The 26,983-nt window shown below is 38.7% G+C and overlaps 1 protein-coding gene across 3 annotated transcripts in view; it reads left to right on the top strand.

Annotated features, from left to right (window-relative positions):
- The window catches only part of CSE1L (chromosome segregation 1 like), a 35,368-nt gene extending 9,703 nt beyond the window's left edge, over positions 1 to 25,665 (top strand). For 2 of the 3 annotated variants that reach the window (XM_074970037.1, XM_074970038.1), the window contains exons 4-25: positions 4,456 to 4,557; positions 5,637 to 5,782; positions 6,107 to 6,197; positions 6,461 to 6,568; positions 7,977 to 8,069; positions 9,286 to 9,453; positions 9,533 to 9,662; positions 10,449 to 10,514; positions 11,780 to 11,982; positions 13,168 to 13,252; positions 13,993 to 14,054; positions 15,221 to 15,357; positions 15,506 to 15,609; positions 16,268 to 16,365; positions 17,396 to 17,546; positions 19,611 to 19,819; positions 20,632 to 20,729; positions 20,908 to 20,993; positions 22,162 to 22,243; positions 23,037 to 23,183; positions 23,997 to 24,228; positions 25,149 to 25,665. In XM_074970037.1, the coding sequence (XP_074826138.1) occupies positions 4,456 to 4,557; positions 5,637 to 5,782; positions 6,107 to 6,197; positions 6,461 to 6,568; positions 7,977 to 8,069; positions 9,286 to 9,453; positions 9,533 to 9,662; positions 10,449 to 10,514; positions 11,780 to 11,982; positions 13,168 to 13,252; positions 13,993 to 14,054; positions 15,221 to 15,357; positions 15,506 to 15,609; positions 16,268 to 16,365; positions 17,396 to 17,546; positions 19,611 to 19,819; positions 20,632 to 20,729; positions 20,908 to 20,993; positions 22,162 to 22,243; positions 23,037 to 23,183; positions 23,997 to 24,228; positions 25,149 to 25,238 (2,688 nt within the window). In that variant the 3' untranslated portion in view covers positions 25,239 to 25,665. The remainder of the gene's footprint in view (positions 1 to 4,455; positions 4,558 to 5,636; positions 5,783 to 6,106; positions 6,198 to 6,460; positions 6,569 to 7,976; positions 8,070 to 9,285; positions 9,454 to 9,532; positions 9,663 to 10,448; positions 10,515 to 11,779; positions 11,983 to 13,167; positions 13,253 to 13,992; positions 14,055 to 15,220; positions 15,358 to 15,505; positions 15,610 to 16,267; positions 16,366 to 17,395; positions 17,547 to 19,610; positions 19,820 to 20,631; positions 20,730 to 20,907; positions 20,994 to 22,161; positions 22,244 to 23,036; positions 23,184 to 23,996; positions 24,229 to 25,148) is intronic. The other variant, XM_074970035.1, reaches the window with a different exon arrangement.
- Positions 25,666 to 26,983: the final 1,318 nt, after the last annotated feature.

Here is a 26,983-nt window from a genome sequence, read left to right as displayed (position 1 = left end):
CTTGGGCTAGGTATCTCTGAGGTATAAAGCTCAAGGGCTGGGGGAGGAAAAAGGGCATAGAGTTTATCAAGCACATAGGTCACGTCTGCACTACAAACTTTTATTGACACAAGTTATGCTTGCATAAAGCTGCCACAGTTAGTCTATCAATTGTGCAAATGCACACTTGGCTCCTTATGTCAGCACTTCACGTATGCGCCAGGAATACTTGTTTTGATGAACGATGCGGTGCGCCATGGGTAGGTAACCCAGTGTGCAACTCCCCATCGTTCAGTGCACTATGTTTTGGAAAGTTTTTTGGCATTTCATGGTGGGATGTGAGTCGCGCAGGGGTGACTGGGACTGTGGGGTTCAAGTTCTCATCAGACGACTTTCTCTACCCCATAATGCCATCTCTGTCCCATAATTTTCGTGCCTGTTTTGAAAATCCCATGACCCCACGTGGAACTTGTTGCTGTCCACCATCTCTGACAGAAGCATGGAGCATGCACAGCTCTGAACTATTGTCGTGAGTATTGCAGGCACAGGACACATAATCCTCTGGTATTTGAAGAGCCGTGGAGAACTTGATGATTTTGTGAAGAGCAGATTGCTGTGGGACATAGTGAGAACTAGTTCAAGATTATTTTTGGTGTACGTGGAGCAGGTGCAAGTGGTGGAGCACTGCTTCTGGTCCTGGGAAACAAGTGCTGACTAATGGGATCGCACTGTAATGCAGGCTTGGGATGATGAGCACTGGCTGCAGAATGTTTGGATGTGCAAGGCCACATTCCTGGATCTGTGTGCTGAGCTTGCCCCAACTCTCCAGAGCAGTGACACAAGAATGAGAGCTGCACTGACAATGGAGAAGTGAGTAGTGATCACACTGTGGAAACTTGCAATGCCAGATTGCTACTGTCATTGCAAAGTCATTTTGGAGTTGAAAAATCCACTTTGGGGACTGTTGTCATGCAAGTGTGCAGGACCATTAATCATCTCCTGCTACACAGGACTGTAACTCTCGGCAGCGTGCGGGACATAATGCATGGATTTGCAGCTGGAGGTTTCCTGAACTGCAGTGGAGCAACAGATGGCATGCATGTGTCTATTTTGGCACCAGACCACTTTGCCACAGAGTACATCAAGAGAAGGGGCTATTTTTCAATGGTTATGCAAGCGTTGGTGGATCACCAGGGACGCTTCACTGACATCAGTGTTGGCTGGTCAGGGACGGTGCATGACACTTGCATCTTTAACAACACAGGACTGTTCAGAAAGCTACAAGCAGGGGCTCTTTCCTGATCGGCAGATTACCATTAGGGATGTTGAAATGCCAGTACTGATCCTGAGGGACCCAGCCTATTCTTTACTCCCCTGGTTCATGAAGCCATATACTGGCCATCTCAACAGCACCAAGAAAAGATTCAACTACTGGCTCAGCAGTTGGAGAATGACAGTTGAATGAATGTGCTTTTGGTAGACTGAAAGGGAACTGGTGGTGTTTGTTCACAAAAGTTAATCTCGGGAAGAAAAATATCCCAATGGTCATAGCTGCCTGTTGTGTCCTATATAATATCTGTGAAGCAAAGGGGGAATAGTAGTTGCTGGGGTAGAGGGCAGAGGTGCAGTAGCTGTTCGCTGAGTTTGAGCAGCCAGACGTAAGGGCTATCAGAAGACCTCAGCTTGGAGCTATATAGCTCAAGGAGGCTTTGAAAGAGCACATTAACAGCAAGCCACAGTAATGCTTTGTGGTGTACAGTGCTCTACCTGGCCCTATAGTTTGGGGGCTTGTTACAAATTGTGTGGTGCTTGGTGCATGTCTGATGATTACACTTTGTTCACTGATCCTGTGAATTGTGTTACACACTTCAGTTGTTATACATTGTGCTTTCAGTACCGTCAGGCATTCTGCAGCATATGTTGGGAACTAATAAAGATGAATTATTTTCCAAACAATACTGTTTTCTTGAGTAAATGAAAACACTTCACTTCAAAAAAAAATTCTGTGCCAATTAAAACTAAATACATTAAAACCTTAATAGACTTGTGGAACAGAGCTTAAAGAAGGGGAAGGAACATTCATGTACATTTTAGCTTCCCAGACAGCAGTCATGGCTCTTAACAGGTCAGTGTATGTGAAGTTGTGGTTGTCTTTAATGTCCCCCAGTGTGAAGCAGTAGGGGTAGGAATGTGGCCCTTGATGCCACATGGAATGTGGAGTATACTGGAGTTTTCCATGGACTTCAGCAGGAGGTGAGCCTGGACTGTAGAACCATTAGGTCCAGAAGAGTCTGCAGCATCTGTGTGTGTTGCCAGAGAAGCCCCTTTATGACCTGGTGCATCTCCCTCACCAACTCCTGGGCCCTTCTCCTGTCTGATCTTTCCATCTGCCTACAGTTTTGCAATATTCATCCTCCAGGTCCTCAGTTCACAGTCTGATGCTTGCAATATCTTGCTGAAAATGTTATCCCAAGTCGTCCTCTTTCTCTTCCTTCTCTGGTTCAGACACTTCCCTGGTGTGGAAGGGAAACCCCCGATTGCTGCAACTGCAGCAGCTACAGATAAAACACACAGCTACCTTTGTCAGTATAGTCACAACGGAAAACTAAAGTTAAGATTCAGAACTCCCTTCCCTTGCTCCCCTAAAATGTTAAACAAGAGGTTGACATTTCTGCTTCAGAGTGTTTGTGCGCAGTGCCACTCACAGCTTCAGCTACGGTATGCCCTGCCAGCGATGAGGGAAATGAAGGGGGGAATTGCTCGGTTGCATAAAATTATGAGTATAGGGCAATGGCACTGAATACTGGCACCATTTTTACGCAGGCATGGGCTTGTCTTTGCTCAACTGCCTGGACTGTAGTGAAGTCTCAATTAGGTCCTGGCTTGTGGCATAGCTGGACACACCCTCTCCCCGCCCCTCCAGTTGCCATGTCCCCTGTCGTCATCCTCATCCTTGCTGTTCATATCAGGGGCCTGTGATTTGGGCTTCTCAGTGGTATCCGTGTGGGATGGTGGTGGAGTATCCACCAAGTATGGCATGCAGCTCTTTATAAAAGTGGCAGGTCTTCAGCTTGGCACTGAATCACCTGTTGGCTTCCTTGGCCTTCTGGTATGTCTTCCGCCATTTCTTTGCTTTGATACTGCTTCCTGTCATACCCTTTCTGCCTCCCCTATGCAATCTGCTTATAGACGTCCATGTTTCTATGGATGGTCTGTAGCTGTGACTGCACAGTGTGCTCACAGGCCCAGGAAATCCAATCCTGTCTGCTCCTGGCTGGGGCACATCTGGAGCATGTAGCTGATGTGGTGAGCTGGGCAGTTGTCCAGAACAATGGAAAACTGGTAGTTGTGCTCACCAAGATGGACAATCAGGAAAAGACATTTCAAAAATTTGAAGGGCTTTAACGGGGGGGGTGGGTGCTTCCGGTCTCTCTGATGCCTGGGCAGTGGAGTTCACAATTGTAACCGGAATGGTCAGTTTCAGGTATTATGAGACAGCTGCTGGAGGACTGTTAGGGTCAACATAGGTAGTGCAGTGTCTGCGTTCACTCTGCGTCAACCTCAGTACGTTGACCATGGCTCAGTGCTGCTCAGGGAGGTGGTGTTACTATGTTGGCATAATGGAGAGTTTACGTCGGTGGGAGACAAAATTGGACACCTTCAACTAGGCTGATGCAAAATGGCTGATGATGACATAACTTTGTAGTGTAGACCAGGCTTTAGACTTGATAGACCTTGGAGAAGAGAGTCAGAGGCACAAGATGCTTCTGGTGACAGGGCAGAGCTACCTTTCCCGAGGCTGCTGTAAGAGGGGAATGCCTATGTGCTGCTCATTATAAGTCCTGTTCAAGGAAACAGGATTTATGCGTCTTGTAAATAAACAAACTACATTAAGAGGTTCACTCTCACTTATTTCTGCTCCAAATAGGAAGCTGATCTTGCAAGGCCCTGAGTTCTGCTACTGCTCAGCAAGGTGTCAATAACTATAAATCTCAGATTAGAGGAAAAAAAACCTTTCTCTAGTAGTTTTCAGTTTTATTTTGTGTATGTGGCAGTGCTTTAAAATTACTTATTCATTGTTTGAAGTTCACTGGGTTCCAGGTTAACTTCACCCACCCAACAGAGAAATACCTTAATTTAATTCAAATTCACCTATAGGTGCCTCTTTTGAGGTGGCTGGCCAGCCTCTTCAAACAAGTAATTCTCAAGGAGAAAGTGTAGTCCCTAATTTTATAGAAGCATTTAATTTTCTTGGTTTATCTGCGGAGATTGCCATTATAGTTCCATCACAGGCAGAGTTATATCATTAAAAATAAACATGTTGGCAAACACTCAGTTTTCTACACTGGATTTCCTTATTGTGGTGCAACATGCTCAATTTATGTAAAGAAAACTAAAAATATTTGGAGTATTTTTTCCTTTCATTGCACAGAGGAGTAATAGATGTCTCATAATTAACTAATGTTTTACTTTTAGATTGAAGATGAACCAAACAAAATATGTGAAACAGACAGGATAGCTATTAAAGGCAACATAGTACACTTGATGCTTAGCAGTCCAGAACAAATTCAAAAACAGGTAAGATTGCTTCACTGAGACCTTCGGGAGGATGTTGTGCCTAGAAGCCCTAATGGGAGATCAGTCATTTTCTGGGGTCTCCCAAAGAGTTTACTGTGTGTGTATGTATAAAAAAAAAAAATAAATTCTGTGCACAGTATTTCAAAATTCTGCATATTTCATTTGTCAATAAATAAATGTGGAGACTCCAGCATGGCAGTGTGGAGCATAGGCCACTGGCTGCATGGAGGTGGGAGATCACCCTGCAGCTGCCCCGCATCTTGGGACACGGACTCAGTGGTGAGGCTGCACCAGACCGTAACACAGTGCAAGGGCCGGGCTTGCCCCAGAAACACCCCAAGGCCCTGCCCCTTCATGCCATATGTACCAAGATAGCAAGTGAGAGGGGGACAGAGTCTTGCATGCCTAGCCCTGGCCCTGATCCAGGTGTGAGGCAAGCAGGTTTAGCCCAGTAGAATCCAGGTGTGGGGTGAGAGGATTCTGTGTGGGGCAGTCTGGGTTTGGGTGGTTGGAGGGAGAGATACGGATGCAGAGGCTCTTTGGGGGGTTCCTGGTGCTGGGGGAATGGGACTCTACAGGGGGATCCAGGTAAAGGTTGTTGGGGCACAGCAGGTTGGTCTGGGTGCAGGGTGGGGGTCCAGATGCAGGGGGGAGGGGCTTGGCAGGGGTCCGGTTGCAGGGAGGGTGAGGATCACCGTGGTGGGGGTTCTGGTGCAGGAGACTGAGGCGTTTCGGGCGGAATGGGGTGCTCTGGATATGGGGGGTCCGGATGCATGGGGGTTGGGTGGACCAGGGAGCACCTGTGACCCCTCCCACCATGGTTGCGGTGCGATGGGGGCAGGAAGCGCACGGTGGAGTGCAGAGCTTCCTGCAGCGTGGGGAGGTTTCTGGGGGTGGGTCTGACTCAACCCTTGCTGCTCTCTGCAGGGGAAGAGGAAGTCCTATCCTCCCCTACCCAGCTGGTGGTAGGAGCCACCAGCAGTGACGCAAAATTCCCCCAGGAGTAACTGTCGTATTTAAGTACTGATCACTGTGCTATTCACAAATGGTATGATATAATGGTTACGTTTCCTTTCCAGTTAAGTGACGCCATTAGCATTATTGGCAGGGAAGACTTCCCTCAGAAATGGCCAGACCTGCTGACCGAAATGGTGAATCGTTTTCAGAGTGGAGATTTCCATGTCATTAATGGAGTCCTTCGCACTGCACACTCGTTATTTAAAAGGTATTAACGGATAAGTGTGTGGATTCCAGAATTTCTACTAAAATGCACGTACCTCTGCTTATTAAATTGAATTTTGTGGTTGTGTTAATCATTTGTGGCTTCTAATTGAAGTTACTGACTTTATAATGATTAGTAGCTTTATTTAAGTGGTTATTGAATTTCATACCTTACATGGACAGTTTTAACTGTAGCATTTAGTTCTTGCATTTGCTTGACTTGACTTGTCTCAAGGTTCAGAGTTCCTTATAAATAATTAGATGCAAGTTAAATTGGAATGAAGTGCTATTACCATTTTTTTTCCCTGCCTCTCCCTTTGTTTGCCAGATACCGCCATGAATTTAAATCAAATGAACTGTGGACAGAAATCAAACTTGTCCTTGATGCCTTTGCACAGCCCTTGACAAATCTCTTTAAGGTACAGCATTATTTCTGAGAGTTGTTTGATTTTCTTTTAGGGATGATTTAACACTTTAAATTGACCTACTTGTGAATTCTTATGGAATGCAAGTTATTTAGAAATAGAAACATACTAAATTTTAAACTGAAACCAGGATGACAGAACTAAAATCATCAGTTCTCTGAATGTGCTGTCAATAAAATTGTAACATTACATGGCATTTGCAATACACCCAAAACATTTCTGTTCATGTTTCCTATTTATCCTTTCTTCTTTTCTAGGCCACCATTGAACTTTGCAGTACCCATGCAAATGATGCCAGTGCTTTGAAGGTTCTCTTCTCTTCTCTAATTCAGATTGCAAAATTGTTCTACAGTTTAAATTTTCAGGTGAATCTTAATTTATTGTTCCTAATTATTGGGTCTGCTCTGAAAGAGCCAGAGTTGTTATGCTTTAAGCTGTTGTGCTTTTTGCTGTAGAATCAATTTAAGGTCCCCTCTGGCGCATGTTATCTGGTCAAGGTAAAAAGCAGTAACCTGTGCCTACGCTAGGGAATAGGCAGAGCTTGAGACTGACTAACACATTTGCTAACCTATAGTTAATTTTAGTCTCTCTTCCTGATCTAGTTAAACTCTAAGTAGGAGATCAGAGGGGCAAAAATACAAGGGTAGCTAGTTACAGGTGAATTGCAAAAGACTCTTAAAAACAAAAACCCTGAATTTGTGGCCACTCTGCTTCTTCATGATGCATAAAGGAGCCTGAAAAGCTTTTGTTGCTTATTGTAAGGTGAACAATAATGAAAATGATCGAGAATGTCAATTTTGTCCTTTTCTGGTTTTGTAGGAGAGTTCAACCTTAATTATAAGAGCAGTGGTAGTCGTAAAGGTTCAGTGGACATTGTTTCCCAAGTGTCAAACTATTTTGCATGTATAATAAGGGTTGACAGAAAACTGTTATAAACAGTCTCAAGCAAATCAAATGAGAAGGGATTTTATTAACTTTCAGAATAACAGCCGTGTTAGTCTGTATTCGCAAAAAGAAAAGGAGTACTTGTGGCACCTTAGAGACTAACCAATTTATTTGAGCATAAGCTTTCGTGAGCATAAGCTTTATTTGAGCATAAGCTACAGCTCACGAAAGCTTATGCTCAAATAAATTGGTTAGTCTCTAAGGTGCCACAAGTACTCCTTTTCTTTTTATTAACTTTAAGTTTGATAGCAGCATAATTTCACTATTTTTTTTATTGCCACAGAATCACTAAGATATAAAACAAGCTTATCTGTGTTTAAAAACACTCTAAAAGCAAACTTTTAGACTCTCTATACTATGCAAAGCACCCATGTGAGTCCAGGCCCTTGAAGTGTGATAAATGTACCCCTTAGACTGTTGGAGTCTACTCCTGTTTCCTTCGTTTGGACTGAAGAGTAGGATTGAGCAAAAGGGGTGGCCTGTGCTTCTGTGTTTGGAGGCTAAGGGGGCAAGAGGAGTGAGGGTGTCTTTAGTTAGGACAAAAAGGACCATGAATCGCCTCTCCCCCACCATCTTTCAGAGAGGAAAATCCCTCACGGCTCCCAACATCCCCTGAAGTGGATTCTGCAAACAAATAGAGAGAGAAGCTATAGTGTGAAGTCTCTATGCCAGGGTCTTGCATTATTTCCTATGTCCTTGTCCATCTTCCTTTTTGATAAAATAAATTGTCAATGAACAGTGGACAGTAACTGTATAAAGCTACCAAACTAATATAACCAGGAATGAACTTAAAATGTGCATTTCTTTCATACTTTTTCCCCCTCACAGGATCTTCCTGAGTTTTTTGAAGATCACATGGAAACCTGGATGACAAATTTTCATAGTCTTTTAACTTTAGATAACAAACTTTTACAGACTGATGTAAGTATTCCATAAAATTTGCCTCTGTTCCAATGTTTGCAGAGGGAGGGAGTGACTAAGGGCTTGTCTACACTGGCAATGTTAAAGCGCTGCTGCGGTTTAATGTGGCTTGTGTAGTTGCTGCACAGTGCTGGGAGAGTGCTATTGATAGACCTGTCCTCTGTGAACTTATCTAATTCTTTTTTGAACTCTGTTATAGTTTTGGCCTTTGCAAGATCCCCTGGCAATAAGTTCCACAGGTTGACTGTGTGTTGTGTGAAGAAGTACTTCCTTTTTTGTTTTAAACCTGCTGCCTATTAATTTCATTGGGTGACCCCCTAGTTTGTGTTATGTGAAGGGAATAAATAACACTTCCGTGTTCACTTTCTCCACACCAGTCGTGATTTTATAGACCTCGATCACGTCCCCCTTTAGTCGCCTCTTTTTCCAAGCTGAACAGTCAGTCTTTTTAATCTCTCCTCAGATGGAAACTGCTCCATACCCCAATCATTTTTTGTTACCCTTCTCTGTATTTTTTCCAATTCTAATATATCTTTTTTGAGATGGGGCAACCAGAACTGCACACAGTATTCAAGGTGTTGGGCATACCATGGATTTATATAGTAACGTAATGCTTTTATGTCAGATCTATCTCTTTCCTAATGGTTCTTAACATTCTGTTAGCTTGTATGCCTGCTGCTGCACATTGTTGATAGTTCTCTGAAAACATCTGCTCAATGACGCCAAGATCTTTCTTAAGTGGTAACAGCTAAATTAGACCCCATCATCTTGTCTGTATAATTGGGATTATATTTTCCAATATAAATTACTTCGCATTTATCGGAACTGAATTTTGTCTGCCATTTTGTTGCCCAGTTTTCTGAAATCTCTCTAACTCTTCATAGACAGCTTTAGGCTTAACTATGTTGGGTAATTTTGTATTGTCTGCAAACTTTGCAACCTCACTGTTCACCCTCTTTTCCAGATCATTTACGAATATGTTAAACAGCACTGGTCCCTGTCCAGATCCTTGAGGGACCTTGTTATTTACTTCTCTCCATTGTGAGAACTGACCATTTATTCCTATATTTCCTTATATTTAGAATTGTGAAACACCAGTACAACAGCATTATAAAATAATTCCCTCTTTTTTTTGTTTTTTTGTTTGTTTTGGAAGCTGACTGTTCACTAGTGTTGAAATTTGCGTGTTTGAGTTTTTAGTTATGTTTTATATGAGGATGAAGAGGAAGCTGGATTATTGGAGCTACTGAAATCCCAAATTTGTGATAATGCTGCTTTGTATGCTCAAAAATATGATGAAGAATTCCAGCCTTACCTGCCTCGTTTTGTCACAGCGATCTGGAATTTGTTGGTCACAACAGGCCAGGAAGTTAAATATGACTTGGTAAGTTGTTATATATTTCCATCCAGTTTTAGAATAAACAGTTCAGTTGTGCTAAAAATGGGTCTGTTTTATCTTCTAGTTGGTAAGCAATGCAATCCAGTTTCTGGCCTCAGTTTGTGAGAGACCACATTATAAACATCTGTTTGAAGATCAGAATACCCTGACAAGCATCTGTGAAAAAGTTATTGTTCCCAACATGGAATTTAGAGGTAATTAATTTTTTTTTTTTTTTTTTAAGGCATGTTAGTAGTGACTATGACCAGTAAAGGATAACTTTGAGTATAGTGGTGGTTTTGTTAATAATGTAAAGGCTGCACGATTGGGCCCTATGCACCCTTGCACAAGAATCAAACCAAGTCTCTCCAATAGTATGCTAATCTGTTGAGTTGCTGTGGAAATGATCAAGTAGGAAAATTCAATTTGGGAAGGAATGGTGGCAGTTCTTTCTCTTGGAATTTCAAATTGAGCTATTACTTTGAATTTTTAAAGTTATTAGAGCGAACACCAGAATAATTCAGGCAGTGTAACGAGGTGGAGCATGGAGAATTTACCCCATCAAGCTTGAGTGGTTCATCTGTCTGGCTCATCTGAATCATTTTGATCCTGGTGCCAGCAAGACTTAACTTGTAACGAAAATTTATTGCAGCAATTGGAAACTTCCTTTTTTTCTAGTGCATGAGTTTGAAAGCCTCTTGGTTCAAATACACTTAAAATATATTGAATGTGCCCCATCTTTTCTACATCCAATGTACAACAGCTCATGAACGTGAAAGAAAAGGAGTTACATTTGTCAGTTAAAGCTCATTGTGTCACTTGTTAGGTATCAAGGCCAATATGCTGCGTAGTAGCTCATGAGATTTCTTAATCCCATTAATTTCACAAAACACTGTTAAACCATAGATGTTGACACAAATTATCTCAATTCTTTGCCAAGAACCAAACAAACAAGTGAGTTCTCATTAGTGTATCTCATAAATGATCTATTTTCTCTGCAGCTGCTGATGAAGAAGCTTTTGAAGATAATTCTGAAGAATATATAAGAAGGGATTTGGAAGGATCTGGTAATGCACATGTATACTGGAAATATTTTACATTTTTAAACATAATGCCAAAGAACTGAAGTAGTTTACTGAAGTTTATATATCTTTATTTTTACATTTGGAGAAGGTCCTTTCCAAAATCAATTCTAAAGAGTCTTTATCCAAATCTTGAGAAAGTTGACCATCATGCAAAATAACATTGATCAGTTTTTTTTTTAAACTAATAGGAAAGAGAGTGGTTAAAAATCTGTGTTGCAACTGAAAGACATAGCAGAGTTTAAATACTACCACTCTTATCTGGAATTAGCCACACTTCAGATGTACAACAATAATATTACCTAGTTCTTATGGAGTGCTTTTCAGCCTTTGATCTCAAAATGCCTCACTTTACAGTTGGGGAACTGGCGTAGAGGTGAAGTGTCTTGCCCAAGGTCACCTTAAAGGCCCGTGGCAGAGCCAGACATAGAGCCCAGGTCTTCTGAGCTCTTATCTACTGGGCAACTCTGCCTCCGCTATTGGCATTTATTCATGATGATCCTGAAGTTCAATGACATAATAGGTGGTGGTGGTGTAGCCGTGTTGGTCCAGGACTGTAGAGAGACTTCTTATGACCTAGTATATCACTCTTACTGAATTTAGGCAATTGGTTACATTTTATATGAACTTTGAGGCTACTTGGGATGCTAGGAAGACAGCCTGTTGCATCTGAATCTGGTTCTGATTTCCCTTACCTTAGTTATGTTATGTTGGAAATTAGTTGGGCAAAAAGACTGCAAACAGTTATGGAAAGTAGGGTGTTACTTGGTACTTGTGTTAGCCTGTTGCAAACCTTACATTTTTAATCCATTTTTTAAAAGCTCATTCCATATCTTGAGTTTTGTCTAGAATAAGCTCTAGTGCATGCATTTTCTCTTTGGAAACAAAAAGAACATTTTACAAAATTGTTATGCAAATTTACTAGCCAAGGCACTTTATTGTAAGGGTAAAGAGAAAATTACGATAAAGAAAACTCCTTGCATGCCTGTCAAAAAATTTTCATTAGGCAGTAAATCTGGAGTGCATGCTATCAGCAGTGTTACATATCTTTGCCTATATCCTAGAATATTGTTTATGCATGAATTTAAACTTATCCATTCTATGTTCATAACAGTAAATAAAATATTTAACTTAATACTGTACATGGCAATAGTTGTTGGTAGTCAGTATGAACTATATTAGGTAGGAATGTGACCTAGATCCATTCATTCTTTCATATACAAATCTTTTTATTTATTTTTTTTATACAGATATTGATACCAGACGCAGAGCAGCCTGTGATCTAGTACGAGGCTTATGCAAGTTTTTTGAAGGACCTGTAACAGGGATCTTCTCTGGCTATGTTAATTCCATGCTGCAAGAATATGCAAAGAATCCATCTGTCAACTGGAAGCATAAAGATGCAGCCATTTACCTTGTAACATCTTTGGCATCCAAAGCTCAGACACAGAAGGTACTTTTACATGCCTTTCGTTTTAAACCATAATGTAGCTATACAGACATCAGAGTTTAAGACACTAGGGGACCACTGGATTATCTGACCCCCTACGTATCACAGACTGCTACAGTCACCCAGCACTTGCACATTAAACTCAAGGACCAAAATGAGACCAAAGTATTACAGTCTGCAGGAGACTAAACTATTATGTACCAGAGGTTGATTGAGTTTGTTACATGGTATATACTGGCAATAAATTCATTGAAGGGAATGACATTACACCAGTTTAAAATTGGTGGTCAAAATTTAGCCCACAGTATATGAATTAGAATGGCCTTAAGAGAGACTAATAAAATTGTCTGGAATCAAGCATAGTAAAAAATGTTATTCCCTCTTGCTTCCCTCTTGCTGTTCTGCCAGAGAACCCCAATTCTGCCCAAAACTCTCTTGCTTTCCAGTTGTGAGCATCTGAAGAGCAGTGCTCAGTTATGATACATTAGGTGGTTGTGATATAGAGAAGTCTTACAAGGATTACAAAACTGCCGTGAAACACTTCTCCACTTGATTTCACCTCTATATTGGGGCAATTAAGACATTAATCTACAGTAGCATCCATTTTACCTCTCCTACCTCATTTAGTGGTTAACACTGTCATTTATGTTACTTGGCACACTCGGTTGGCAAACATTAACTAATCCACAAACCCCTTTTGTTCAGTAGATATAATTCCCTATATACAGATTGAAAAACTGACGCAGTGAGCTTAATTGACTTGCCCAAACCTAGAGAAGGAGCCATTGTCAAAGCCAGACTTAGAAATCAGGAGTTCTTACCTCCATTTCTGTGCAACAGACCGCATCTCAACAATATTCAAATTAACAGTTTTCTAATGTTTTATATTTAGTATTTTGACATAGGATTAGCAAGTGTAATAAGTACTTTCTCAATTCAGGGCCTATTTTATGTTGAGCTTTTAGCATTGCAGCTAGAAACTGGATGCTAAAACAAATGTGTGCAGAATAATTGGAGAGGATGTTCTGAATGAGAGTACCTATGTAGCACCTAGACTGTGGTGGTTTAGCACTTTATAAATAACTAGATAAATTTGGGTGCCTTCTGTAAAACCACCTGGAAATAAGTTTAAAAAAATAGATAAATGTTGATGTCTAAAAAGATTTTTCTGATTTTTCTTTTTTCTAGCATGGAATAACACAAGCCAATGAACTTGTAAATCTGACAGAATTCTTTGTGAATCATATTCAACCCGACTTAAAGTCTGCTAATGGTAAGCTCAGGGTTACGTATGGCATAATGCTCCTTTTGTAGCATACCTAAAACCTCTTTGGTGGCCATTAACTTTTAGTGATGGTTTTTAAGAGTAACAATGCTGATGGCTTTCCTGCAGTGTATACCCACCCATTTTTGAGTAAGGTAGCAAAGTCAAAAGTTTGGTTATAGGAGACTGAATGTTTTGTATTCTGCTCCAGCCGTTCATTCTATGGAAGTATTTGGTGGGGATGAGGATGGGAGGTTTTTTATATTCCCTCGCCATTTGATCCATGATAGAATGCTGTCTTCATCCTAGAAATACAGTTAACTATTCATGTACCAACTACCTTAAATTTTTTTTGGAGGTACTTCTTTAAACTGTGTCACGAGGTTACCTTGATCAGTTCCATGGCCTACCATCAGTGTGGTGGCTACTGCCATGTCATGTTATAGGTCAGGGCTATGAATAACTCACCATACTAACTCAAAATCCAGAGTTTAACACATCTGATTGTAAAGTTATAAAAAGCAAAATCGAAGCTAATGTGGAGAGAGCCACTACATTCTTACAGCTGCTACGTGCTGTGCAAGTTCTTCTGCAGCAATGTCCACGCTATACAATTTTGAAAATGTATTGTACAGGTACATGAAGAATTCTTTGAGCTGCTGTCAACTCTGTATGTAATTTTATGTTAAATAATAAACTCCATATACAATAATGCCCAAAAGCTCACTAAACATCCTTTTCATTTGTAGTGAATGAATTTCCTGTGCTTAAAGCTGATGGCATCAAGTATATCATGATTTTCAGGAACCAAGTAAGTTGCTTTCTTAATCTTCCATTACTAATGTCGTTTAGCTTGCGGTCATTTTATACTTATCAAGCCTAATGAACTAATTTCTACACAACATATAATAAATTACTTCAACAGATATTCAATAACGACATGTTCCATGATAAATTAAATCTGAAGGTGGTATAAAAAGCTTGTTAATGTTCAGTTACTGATGGATTAGTGAACATTTAGGATTTCTATTCCACTCGTAAGCTTCCATGGTGCACGGAGAAGTGAAGTGACTTTTAGCTGGGGCTTGCCCAGTGGCCTTTGTCATGACATCTGTTGTTACAGGAAGTACAATAATTTCCCCCCCTCTCCTTTGACTTTTGAGATGTAGCAAGAGAAGACGTTAGATATTTCAGTTTTATACTCTATTTTTACTAAGCTTTTCAAATCACAGCTATGTATTATTTCAGAAGGCAAAAGGGCCTGATTCCACACCATTGGAATCAGTATGACTTTTTTTTTAATTGACTGTAGTGGGAGCAGGATTGGGCCCCAAAATCAAATCAGAGGGCCTGATTCTGCTACCTTAATCATGTTGAGTAGTACCTTATTCCCCAAGCATTCCTGATCAAATTGATATCATAGGGGATATCAGAGAGCTATTTTTCACTCTAATAATGGGGGAGAAAAGTATTTTAGGTATATCAAATGCTGCTAGAGAAGTCTATAAGAATGATCATCATAAAGACAGTTAAGAGGAGAAAAAATATTGAGATCTTAATTTATAGATTCTTTGCATAATAGGTGAGAGGTTTATCGCAGGAGTGGGTGGGTGAGATTCTGTGGCCTGCATTGTGCAGGAGGTCAGACTAGATGATCATAATGGTCCCTTCTGACCTTAATATTTATGAATCTATGAATCATACTAAAACACCGAAGAAAGAGATTTTAAAAAATCATACTGATAGGGAGCAATACATAGGTGATGACAGAAACAAGGTAGTAGCCCTCTGGATATCCGGTGGTCAGGGTGTGATGTTAGCTAATGGAGAAGCCTGCCTGAGATTCCTTCTGATTTCCTGCAGAACTTGCAATGTTCCAATGAAATAAATTCTAGGGTGAATGTTTTCTCAAAATACAGGTATCTGATTCTAAAATGTCAATTTTAATATTATATAAATGTCACTATGTTTTTGTAGGTACCCAAAGAACAACTTTTGGTGTCTATCCCTCTCTTAATCAATCATCTTCAAGCAGAAAGTATTGTGGTTCATACTTATGCAGCCCATGCTCTTGAGAGATTGTTTACCATGAGGGGGACTAACAATGCTACACTGTAAGTTTTCAGTTAGAAGTAATTTTACTCTGGGTTTTTATCATTCATGGGGATTTTTTTCTCTTCATATCAGAATATCCTAAGTTGTTCAGAAATTGTGTGTTGAATAAAACACTGAAGCGTTGCAAAACTGTGTTTTCATCTACAGCATTACAGCTGCAGAAATGGTACCATTTGTAGAAGTGCTACTAACAAACCTTTTTAAAGCACTGACATTTCCCGGCTCATCTGAAAATGAGTATATTATGAAAGGTAAGAAACTCCAGACTTTGCACTGAGAAACTGACTTAATTTGAGGTAAGAAGCTGCTGTAGCTATGGGCCTCAGAAAGCCTGATTTGACACGCCTGATTTATGCAGTTTTTTTAAAAAAGTGGATACACATACTAAATGCAGGTGCTTATTTGTCAGGTTAACATAGCTAATTTTGCCATGGCCCAAATGTGGAACCCCCCAAAATAGTATTTACAGCAGGCTTGTATGTGATAAAAATGTAGCAAGGCCTCAGATGAGGGATGTCCCTCATTCTGAAGGCTAGATGGAAAATATATTAACAGCAGACTTTAAATATACTACTGTCTTGTGGCTAATGCACTGGACTGGGACTTGGAAGATCTGGGTTTAATTCTTGTCTCTGCCACAGATTATGTGATTTGCCCAATATAAATCTCTGTACCCATCTGTAAAATGGGGATAATGATCATTTGCCCAAATCTTTGTCTTGACTATAGATTGTAAACTCTTCAAGACAAGGCCCCTCTCTCTCTCTCTCTCTCTCTCTCATATATCAATCTTAGCTGGGGCCTTTAGGCTCTACTATAATACAAATACAAGATCAAAGGATGTATACGTATAACTGGCAAGCTGGTGCATCTTCATGGATGTAAAATTCTTTCTCAATTTATTTACAGCTATCATGAGAAGTTTTTCTCTGCTACAGGAAGCTATAATCCCATATATCCCTTCTCTCATCGCTCAGCTTACACAGAAACTGCTGGCTGTCAGTAAGGTAAACAGAAAGCTATCTGAGCAGAACATTCACTTCACTATTAGCTGCTTCTGTTACTTTTTAAGGCAGAAATCTGTTTTGTTTTTCTTAAAAATCATTGATTTTTCTTTTTGTTAAAATACTGGTTGTTGCACAATAAATTGCCAATTAAAGTAATAAAAGCAGCTTTTTTACATTTGGTAGGAACTCATTCTTCATACCTAACAGTGAAATATCCTCTCTTGTAGACGCAGGTTCCTGCAAAGTTTCCCCTCTTTCATTTTGAAATACAAGCTTTATAAATAAGCTTGTAAGTGTATTTATAATATAACAATTATTTTAGTACATGGTTTTGTTTATACACAAACAGCTAGCATATAAATCTAGATTTTTCACGGGTAGTCACGTACATCTTAAAACTGTCTATTTTCCTTTATATTGGGGACTTCTCAGGCAGTTGTTTAAATCAATGAAATATGGAGGCTGTAAATGTTATGCATAAAAGAAGAAATTAACTCTTGAAATGTTTAAATCTGTTGATCATTAACAGATTTTTTCAGTTCAAGTTGGACTGCTATACTTTATATAGACAATCCTGTGAAGACTGCAGACCACCTTCAACTGCTAACCAAATAAACTTTTTTTAAAGCCTATGTTTTGCTGTAGAGAATAAAGAGCATTCCGTATAGATAAAGAACTGAATGAACACTGTTACATAACTGAAAAATATTTTATTTTTTTCAGTAGATATTTTCCCCATGCTGTTTCTACTTTTAGATTTGTTTGGTTTGTCTAGTTATGAAAACTGTATTTGTATATTTCCAAAACTGATAAAAACTTAGAAAACAAATATTAGTGGATCTTGCTGTTTTATCACACAGCATCAATGGAATTACTGTTTGTCAGAAAAATATAGTAAAATGCCCTTATTCTTTGACTAAAATTAGATTAATGCTGCTTTAGATTTCTATTTAAGTGTCAGTTACATTATGTTAAATAAGTGACTTGGCTCAAAGTCTGAGTTGATTGTTTATTCATAACTTGTTTTTAGAACCCAAGCAAACCTCACTTTAACCATTACATGTTTGAATCAATATGCTTATCGATAAGGATAACTTGCAAAGCAAACCCTGCTGCTGTTGGAAGCTTCGAAGAGGCTTTGTTTATGGTGTTTACTGAGATATTACAGAATGATGTGCAAGGTAACTAAAAGCAATTAGTAGCTGTCTGTGTTCTCATCCTGTGTTGTAATATATAAGATTTACTGTGCAATGACTTACTGCATTAACAAATATATATAGTAATTCTGAGTTATGTATTATATCTACAGACCCAAAACATTTTATTTATAAAATACAGTATCCCAACATCTCCTTGTTCATAAAGGACATGCCAACTGAAAATTTAACCAATTTTTAAAAAATCAATTAAGTTACAACTAGGGCTGTGGATTAATTGCAGTTAACTCACGCGATTAACTAAAAAAAAAAATAATCGCGGTTTTAATCGTAGTGTTAAAAAAAAAATTGAAATATATTTTAGGTGTTTTTCTACATATTCATATATACTGTATTCTGTGTTGTAATTGAAATCAAAGGGTATATTTTTATTACAAATATTTGCACTGTAAAAATGATAGAAGAAATAGTATTTTTCAGTTCACCTCATACAAGTACTGTAGTGCAATCTCTTTGTCGTGAAAGAGAAACTTACAAATGTAAAATTTTTTTTTTTTTGGTAACATAACTGGACTCAAACAAAACAATGTAAAATTTCAGCACCTACAAGTCCACTCAGTCCTACTTCTTGTTCAGCCAATCGCTACAGGAGTTAATGCTGTCCTCTTCTTATTTACAGTGTCACCAGAAAGTGAGAACCAAGCATTTGCATGGCACTTTTGTAGCCGGCATTGCAAGGTATTCACGTGCCAGATATGCTAAACATTCGTATGACCCTTCATGCTTCGGCCACCATTCCAGAGGACATGCTTCCATGCTGATGATGCTCATTAAAAAGAAATGTGTTAATTAAATTTGTGACTGATCTCCTTGGGGGAGAATTGTATGTCTCCTGCTCTGTTTTACTCGTATTCTGCCATATATTTCATGTTATAGTAGTCTTGGATGATAACCCAGCACATGTTTATTTTAAGAACACTTTCATTGCAGATTTGACAAAATGCAATGAAGGTACCAATGTGAGATTTCTAAAGATAGCTACAGCACTCGACCCAAGGTTTAAGAACGTGAAGTACCTTCCAAAGTCTGAGAGGGACGAGGTGTGGAGCATGCTTTCAGAGGTCTTAAAAGAGCAACACTCTGATGCGGAAACTCCAGAACCCAAACCACCAAAAAAGAAAGTCAACCTTCTGCTGGTGGCGTCTGACTCAGATAATGAAAATGAACATGCGTTGGTCCGTACTGCTTTGGATCGTCACCAAGCAGAATATGTCATCAGCATTGACGCATGTCCCTTGAAATGGTGGTTGACGCATGAAAGGACATATGAATTTTTAGCATATCTGGCACATTAATGTGTTGCGACACCGGCTATAACTGTGCCACAAGAACGCCTGTTCTCACTTTCAGGTGACATTGTAAACAAGAAGTGGGCAGCATTATTTCCTGCAAATGTAAACTAAGTTGTTTGTCTGAGTGATTGGCTGAACAACAAGTAGGACTGAGTGGACTTGCGGGCTCTAAAATTTTACATTGTTTTATTTTTGAATACAGGTTTTTTGTACATAATTCTACATTTGAAAGTTCAACTTTCATGATAGAGATTGCACTACAGTACTTGTATTAGGTGAATTGAAAAATACTATTTAGTTTTTTTACAGTGCAAATACTTGTAATTAAAATAAAATATAAAGTGAGTACTGTACACTTGGTATTCTGTGTTGTAATTGAAATCAATATGTTTGAAAATGTAGAAAACATTCAAAAATATTTAAATAAATGGTATTCTATTATTGTTTAAGAGTGCGATTAATTTTTTTAATTGCTTGATAGCCCTGTTTACTACCCTTACTCCCGAATCGTCCCGTCAGTTTTTCCAGCTTTCTAACATCTACATAGTGCTTGCAAATGTATACAAAAAGTAAATGTGGGGGCAGAGAAGCCTTTTTCCTAGATTTCACCTAGGGATCTTAGGTGTTACTTGTAACAATAGTAGGTTTAAAAATAATTCAGAGGGAAATGTTTGTATGAATTTATAGTGACCCTTTTAACTGTGTGTAAATGTCATTTTCTACTCCCTCATAACAGAGTTTATTCCATACGTGTTTCAAGTGATGTCTCTACTATTGGAAATGCATAAAAATGACATCCCGTCATCCTACATGGCATTGTTTCCTCATCTCCTCCAGCCAGTACTGTGGGAAAGGACAGGAAACATTCCTCCTCTGGTTAGACTCCTCCAGGCCTACTTAGAGAAGGGTGCCAATACAATAGCAAGTGCTGCAGCTGACAAAATTGTAAGTTGGGTTAATTTGACTGCAACATACCTGTCTAAACTCACTGCATTTTTTAATTCAGACAAATGAGATACTGACACACTTTCCAAAGCTTAACAAATTTAGTAGATACCAAGATTAATGCAGAGTTTTTACTCCCTTTGTAAACTCAAACTTCTCATATAGTAAACTGAAGAATAATGTACACAACACAATGTACACTGCACATCCTCTTCATTCCGTTTTTCTTTATTGGTGGCAACCACTGCGTCACACAGCTAACCATTGTAGATGCAGAATTCTTGTGCCCAGTCCCAGCTGCTTTTGGCATGCAAATAGGTTTCCCCAGTTCTGCTAGTGAGGTGGGAGAAGCTGGTGCCTCTCATTAGAGCTCTGGAACAGGAAAGGACAGAGATTTCTTCCAGAAAGAGCATTGGAATGATGAGGAACAAATATGTCCTCCGTGCTTCTCCCTGCAACTTCCAGCAGCAGCGCTGTTCTGCATGTCCTGACCCTCCATCACCAACCGCCTCACAGAGTCGGGCTTGAGCAGATAATGCCATTGAACAGGCAGGCAGCCATGTTCTGAATTAGCTTTGGCTTTCAAGTAGTTTTCAAAGTTAGCCCTAACTCTTGTACACTTGGTTCCATCAATGTCCTTTTAGTAAATGTTTTTGTCCCTAACTGCAAAAATTAAATTGTCTGTTAGATTGATTTATTTGATTCTCCTTGATACACTTTTCAGGAAAACAGGTGCATGACTTTTGCTAGTTCTTATCATATCTGCTAAGTCACACCAGAGAAAAATGCTCTTTTATTTGTTTCACTTACAGCCTGGATTATTAGGTGTGTTCCAGAAGCTCATTGCCTCTAAAGCTAATGACCATCAAGGATTCTATCTTCTCAACAGTATTATTGAGCATATGCCTCCGTGAGTACAACTGTGTGAAACTAGGTTCAAGCCTAATTACTGAAGACCAGACATGTTTATGTACTTTGAAAGATACTAGTGCTAAATTCAATTTTAAATTAAATTCTTATATACACCTTCTATAAAACTACATTAGCAAGATACAGTTGTAACTTGAATAATTGTTTTAAATTTCTAGAGAATCAGTTGACCAGTACAGGAAGCAAATCTTCATTCTACTATTCCAAAGACTTCAAAATTCCAAAACAACAAAGTTTATCAAAAGTAAGTTCTGTGCCGTATATGAATTCTGATATACGGAAAGCCCTATAACTTGGAACACAAAAAGTGACTGGGTGAACTTACCATAGGGAAGAATCCTACAGTGGCCAAGGGGGATGACTACATGACCTAACAGGTCTTTTGCATCTCGAAATTCTGTGATTTATACCAATTTATTTCCATTAGTGAACAAAAGCTACATCTTGAGGCAATTGAGGTTGCAACAGGACACACTCCATTGATCCCAAACCTTAAAATAATGGAAAAAAGAAGTTATGGGGAAGGACTTGTGTGTTCCTTTCCACCTTCATATTGCTGACACCACTATCGATAAAACACTTCATAAGACTCATTTTCATCTCAAATTGATACTCAGAAGCAATATCTATTCCAACTTCATCAGTGACCTTAACAGTGACCTGATGTGCTTGTATGTCAATTATATCAACAGATCAGCACATAGGACTCTCACATTTCATGTATTTGGGAAGTTATTCTGCCTTAACACAGCTGTGGTCATTGTTATGGTTTTGCATTACACAAGCAAAATGTGTGGCAAATAACCGAAATGTGAAATGTTTTGGTGATTTACACCATAATTTAGAGATTATCATAGTTACTCAGTATAAAATCTTGTCTTTCGCTATGTAAATCATACAGTATGCCACAAAATCTTTAGTTTTTAGTTAAATGTGTGTCTTTGGCAGGAATGAGAATATGATTGTTATAACAACCTACATGAAACTAAAATTAAGTGATTTTCCTAACAGCCACATAGGAAAGAGGATTGACAATTGTAGGGTTCCAATTGCTATAATTCTTAATTTATCTAATTACGGCAGGAGCTTTAACACATTGCATGAGAAAATTAATCTTTGTTCATTTCTTTTTTGATATCTAAAATTGTACCCTGTACATAACTTTTTGAACAAATCTCGATAACTGGAATGAATCTAGTTCCTATAAGTAAAATTTTACATTCTTTGGATCACCATTTCTAATCCTTTCAAAAAATTCCACTTTTTGAAAACAGATGTTTTATGTCAGGTTGAGTAGTAACGGTGCAGTCTGTTGCTCATTCTAAAGCTAGTTCAGAGAAGTCTCTTGTTGTACATACTATTGTATAAATATTCTTTAGATAGTTTTTAACATGATCCTTTTCTTTCAATAGGTTTCCTAGTCTTCATTAATTTGTACTGTGTAAAATATGGGGCATTAGCACTTCAAGAAATATTTGACAGCATACAGCCAAAGTTAGTATCATTCTTACTTAAGACTTCTGTATATTTATTACTTTTAAGTTGGAAATAGTTGGTCTGCTACTTAAAAATCAGAAAACAAGTACTTGTCCCTTCAACTAAATAGTCATTTTATTCCCCCACTATCCTGGAGGAGAGATTATCCTCTGAGATTTCTGCCACCAAATCAAAGGCTCCATGTAGCAGTAATAGTTTCTTCTGCTGAGACTGGCTGATTGTGGTTTTTCCCTGAATCATTCTGATTGTCTGAGTATCTGCCAAAGAGTATCTCCTGAAAGGGGCAAGAGGTATTCCCTGTTTCACTTCGATCCATGGGAAGAGTGTGCTGCCTACACAGAATTTGCAGCTTGGGTCCTCTGGGACTGCTCTGTCATGCTAGATTCCCCATTTTTGTATGGTTTTCTGATGCCTCTTGTTGCTGTCCTTATTTGTTCTCTAAGGTTGGGTTGTTCTCATATCCTCTAGTCTTTCTTTTCTTCCTAGCATATCAAACCTACTTTTCCATGTAATTTCTGTTGAATGAACTCATTAGATCACTTCACCGATGATCGTGGGGAATTGTGAAGTTTGATTCTGTTCCTGTTAGGAAATTAAACTTGACTTGGTTTGGATTCTTGAATGAACCCATTTCAGGTCACCTCTGTGATGGTATAGCATTGCTTTTCTTTAGATCGCTCCCTGAAGATTACATACACAGTTTTAGTATATGTTTATTTTAAATGGTGGATTTTTTCCCCCTTCACCATTTTTATTTATACTTATTTTTCTGTTTACAACATCACAATAGGATGTTTGGAATGGTTTTGGAGAAAATTATAATTCCTGAAATACAGAAAGTATCTGGACAAGTAGAGAAGAAAATCTGTGCTGTTGGTATTACTAAAATACTAACGGAGTGCCCTCCCATGATGGACACAGAATACACAAAACTGTGGTAAGTGCAGAACAACTCCTGAAGGTTTGTTGGTGAAGATACTGATTTGTTGCTAATGCAATTGAACTGATCAAATTCCTTTTTTTTTAAAAAATATGCTTTTGTGGTCTTTGATATGCTTGCTGCAATATGGAGTGAGTGTTCAGGCCTCTTTGCTGTTACTAAGAGAAATAATACACTCTTCCTTCCAGAGCAGGTGTCAGTATTGTTTTGAAACCTATCTGACAGGAATGCAGCATTGGACAGGTCAGCTAGGCCCCTGCTTGAGAAAATAGTACTTATGAAAAATCAAGCCAGGTTTTGACTCATTGGTCTTCAGAATGGCAATATAATTGAGCCCATATTTAACTTTAGTTCTGACATTGCCATTGTTCCATGAATAAAATTCCTGTTTGCCATCAAGCCTCTTATAAATTCCATCATCCAAATGGCAAGTAACTTAAGTTATATTTAAAATGATTTGATCTTAGTGTTAGAATATTAGGAAAAAATGAAATAACAGCATGAATGGAGTAGGCTAAAAGAGTTGCTTTCCTTAGACACTTTAAGAGAACTTGAGACAGTCCAAGATTAATACATTCTCCATCTTTTTAATAAGAGCACCCAAGTTGTGCCTGTAAATTTTTGTGTAAATCCATTGCATCTACAAAGCCCATATTTGCCCAAGTCAGGACACAATCTATGAACACCTGGCCCTTTGTTAGTACTCACTGAGGTTCAGATAAATTTGAGTTTTCAGTATTCTTTTAAAATCTACCCATGCGGACATAATGTGTGTGTGTTTTGGTTTTATCCTCCTTCCTCCTGTGGTAGGATTCCTTTACTGCAGGCTCTAATTGGTCTCTTTGAACTGCCTGAAGATGATACCATTCCTGATGAAGAACACTTCATTGATATAGAAGATACCCCCGGATACCAGACTGCATTCTCTCAGCTTGCCTTTGCTGGAAAAAAAGAACATGATCCTGTGGGTCAAATGGTGAACAATCCTAAAATCCACCTGGCACAGTCTCTTCACAAACTATCTACTGCGTGTCCAGGCAGGGTAGGTGATAGTTAATGTATGGCAGATTAATCTCCATTTCTACAGAGAAAAGAGACCCTTTTGATGACCAATTTTGTTTTATGCAAGTTGTCTTGCTAGCCAGAAAAATTGAGTGGATGTTTTACTCATTTAGTTTGCAACTGAAGTATTTTTCTGTAAGGTATGCTTTCCTATGCTAATAAGGGCCCAGGTACTTCTGCTGGATTCTGAGAAGGGTTTAAAACGTTGCCACTTCTTAGGGTAAACTATCTCCTCTAGGGAAAAGGGTGAGTTGGAAAAAAACCCTCTTCTGAATAAGATTCTAATGCATTTATTGGTCTGCTGGGGAAGATGGTGCCTGGACCTGAAGCAGAATCCAGAGAAAACATCCAGTGCTACTAATGAGTTAAACAGAATGGTAAAGCTCCAAATCAGTATCTTCAGCTATGTTGTTGGTGCATGGAAAACACCTTTTCGGGATGAATAGTTATGTGCCTGCACATACTAGTAGGCTGCAGTTAAAAATACCTTAACTTAAAAATATTAATGTTTTTTCATAACTCTTAGAAGTCTTCAAGATTCTGAGGAGCGAAGAGATCAGGGTACAGCCTACTGTGTAAGGCACCTGAATTTTGTACTTGGTTTGTTTTCATTTTTCACATTCTACCCAAACTGGTAATATAGCAATATCAGTGAAGCTGCTCATGTTAATTTCAATTTCAAGGTGCAGTATTGAAAAATGCTGGAAATTAAGATCTTTGATACTAATCTCTGGTACTGGCAGGTCTGTTGCAGGAAGTGCTTTCACATTGCAAAACCCCTTGTGTCAGGACTTCAGTTAGCGCCTTACCGTATTCCCTCAGACTGTCGCAATCCTGAAATACAGTGGTATTTGGTTAACGCATACACATATTAATGCCTCTGTCTTGTTTATGTTTAAGGTTCCATCAATGCTGAGTACTAGTCTGAACGCAGAAGCCTTGCAGTATCTCCAAGGATACCTCCAAGCCGCAAGTGTAACGCTGCTCTGAATTGCATGTTTGACAAGCAAGATTGAAAGCTGTTCATTTAAAAAGAAAATTGACACTGACTTTCTTTTAAGCAGAGCTCAGACAAAATGAAGTTGCTACTTCAAAATGTATCGCAGAACCCATCTTGTAAAAGATATTAAATGTTGCTTTAAGCAGAAATGGAAAATTAGGTGGTTCATATGATCATAAATAAAGAGGCAGCTAACTTCCATTTCCATTTTAATTTCAAAGAGAATAGTAACAGCAGTTTATTGTGTGGCATTGACTTGAGTTCTGCATCTGCAGTGTTTGGATAATATTTTGAAATGTAAGGAGAGCACTGGCTATAGAAACTCACTTTCTGTCACTAAAATTCCTTTTCATTTTGATGTTGTCATTTGTATTTCTTTTGTGTCTTTCTTTAAACTGTCTAAATTGTGAATAAATAAGAAACACTTGTTTAAAATGTCTAGAAATGTGCATTTACTGTTGTAATCTAATCATCAGAAAATAACTCTAAAATTTAGTACAGATAACAGTGGGACTTCAAGGTTTTGGGGGTTTCTTGGGGTTTTTTTGGTGCTTCTAACTCTAAGCACCCTTCAAAACAAAAAGTATATTGAGGAAAATTGAAATCAAGGTATTGCTCTTTTAATAATAAAAATAGAAGTAGGAAGCAGTAATTGTGCTTATAAAGCACCCCTTCTTTTTGAGCAATGAATAATAGCATAATGTAGTAAAAACAACAAAAACCTCCCTCTTAAAATTTTACATAAAACTAGTAGATTTTTTCTTTAAATGGTTTTTTACTGATGCATTGTACTAAAATTGCAATCATATAAAATAGTTCTTGTGCACTTGATTAAAGTGTTTTCCCCTTCAAATTTATATTGATGAAATTGAAATTTTTTTTTTTTTTTTTCATTTTAGGTGCATCTTGGTCTATGCCTAACTTTGACATGCACTTATGATCATGCAGGCGAATGTACAATTAAATGCTCTGCTCATTTGTATTCTTGAATGCCCAATTTGCACACCCATAACTTCTGAAAATCAGGCCCTTAGAGCACTAATACTGTAGTGAGACAAATAAAACTGGCTTTTTCCAGAGTAGCAGCCATGTTAGTCTGTATTCGCAAAAAGAAAAGGAGTACTCGTGGCACCTTAGAGACTAACACATTTATTTGAGCATAAGATTTCGTGAAGTGAGCTGTAGCTCACGAAAGCTTATGCTCAAATAAATTTGTTAGTCTCTAAGGTGCCACAAGTACTCCTTTTCTTAAAACTGGCTTTGAACTCCTGAGACTGGGATCAGGGAACTCTGCAAAAAGGACCAGAGAGAACACCTCGGAGCTTTAACAATGTCTTGGGGTAGGGGGTGGGACGAAATAAACTTTTAAGGAATAGAATAAAATAAAATCCAGGGGCCTTTATACTTAGTGGCAAATTAGTGGAAGCAAAATTTCTCCTGAATTAGCCACAGTGGCTAGGTAAATCACTAAAGGCACATGTAAATATTAGTTTTAGTTTTTTTAATATCTTCATGTTTTGGGGGCACAAGGCAACATCTGATATGGGGTTACTTCTCTTATGACAGGAATAAACCTGCCTACTTCATAGCTTGCTTCTACCTCTTGAATCATCTGGTAGTGGGTATTGTCACAGACAAGATACAGTTCTATCCAAGTTCTTGTATTACATCCATCTAAGCCCTGGTCCACACTAGGACTTTAGGTCGAATTTAGCAGCGTTAAATCGATGTAAAC

This window comes from Natator depressus, chromosome 13 (genome assembly GCF_965152275.1).
Source record: "Natator depressus isolate rNatDep1 chromosome 13, rNatDep2.hap1, whole genome shotgun sequence".
In the NCBI taxonomy this organism is placed as follows: Eukaryota; Metazoa; Chordata; order Testudines; family Cheloniidae; genus Natator; species Natator depressus.
Note: the sequence above shows the minus strand (reverse complement) of the source record. Positions and strands in the feature narration are given on the sequence as shown.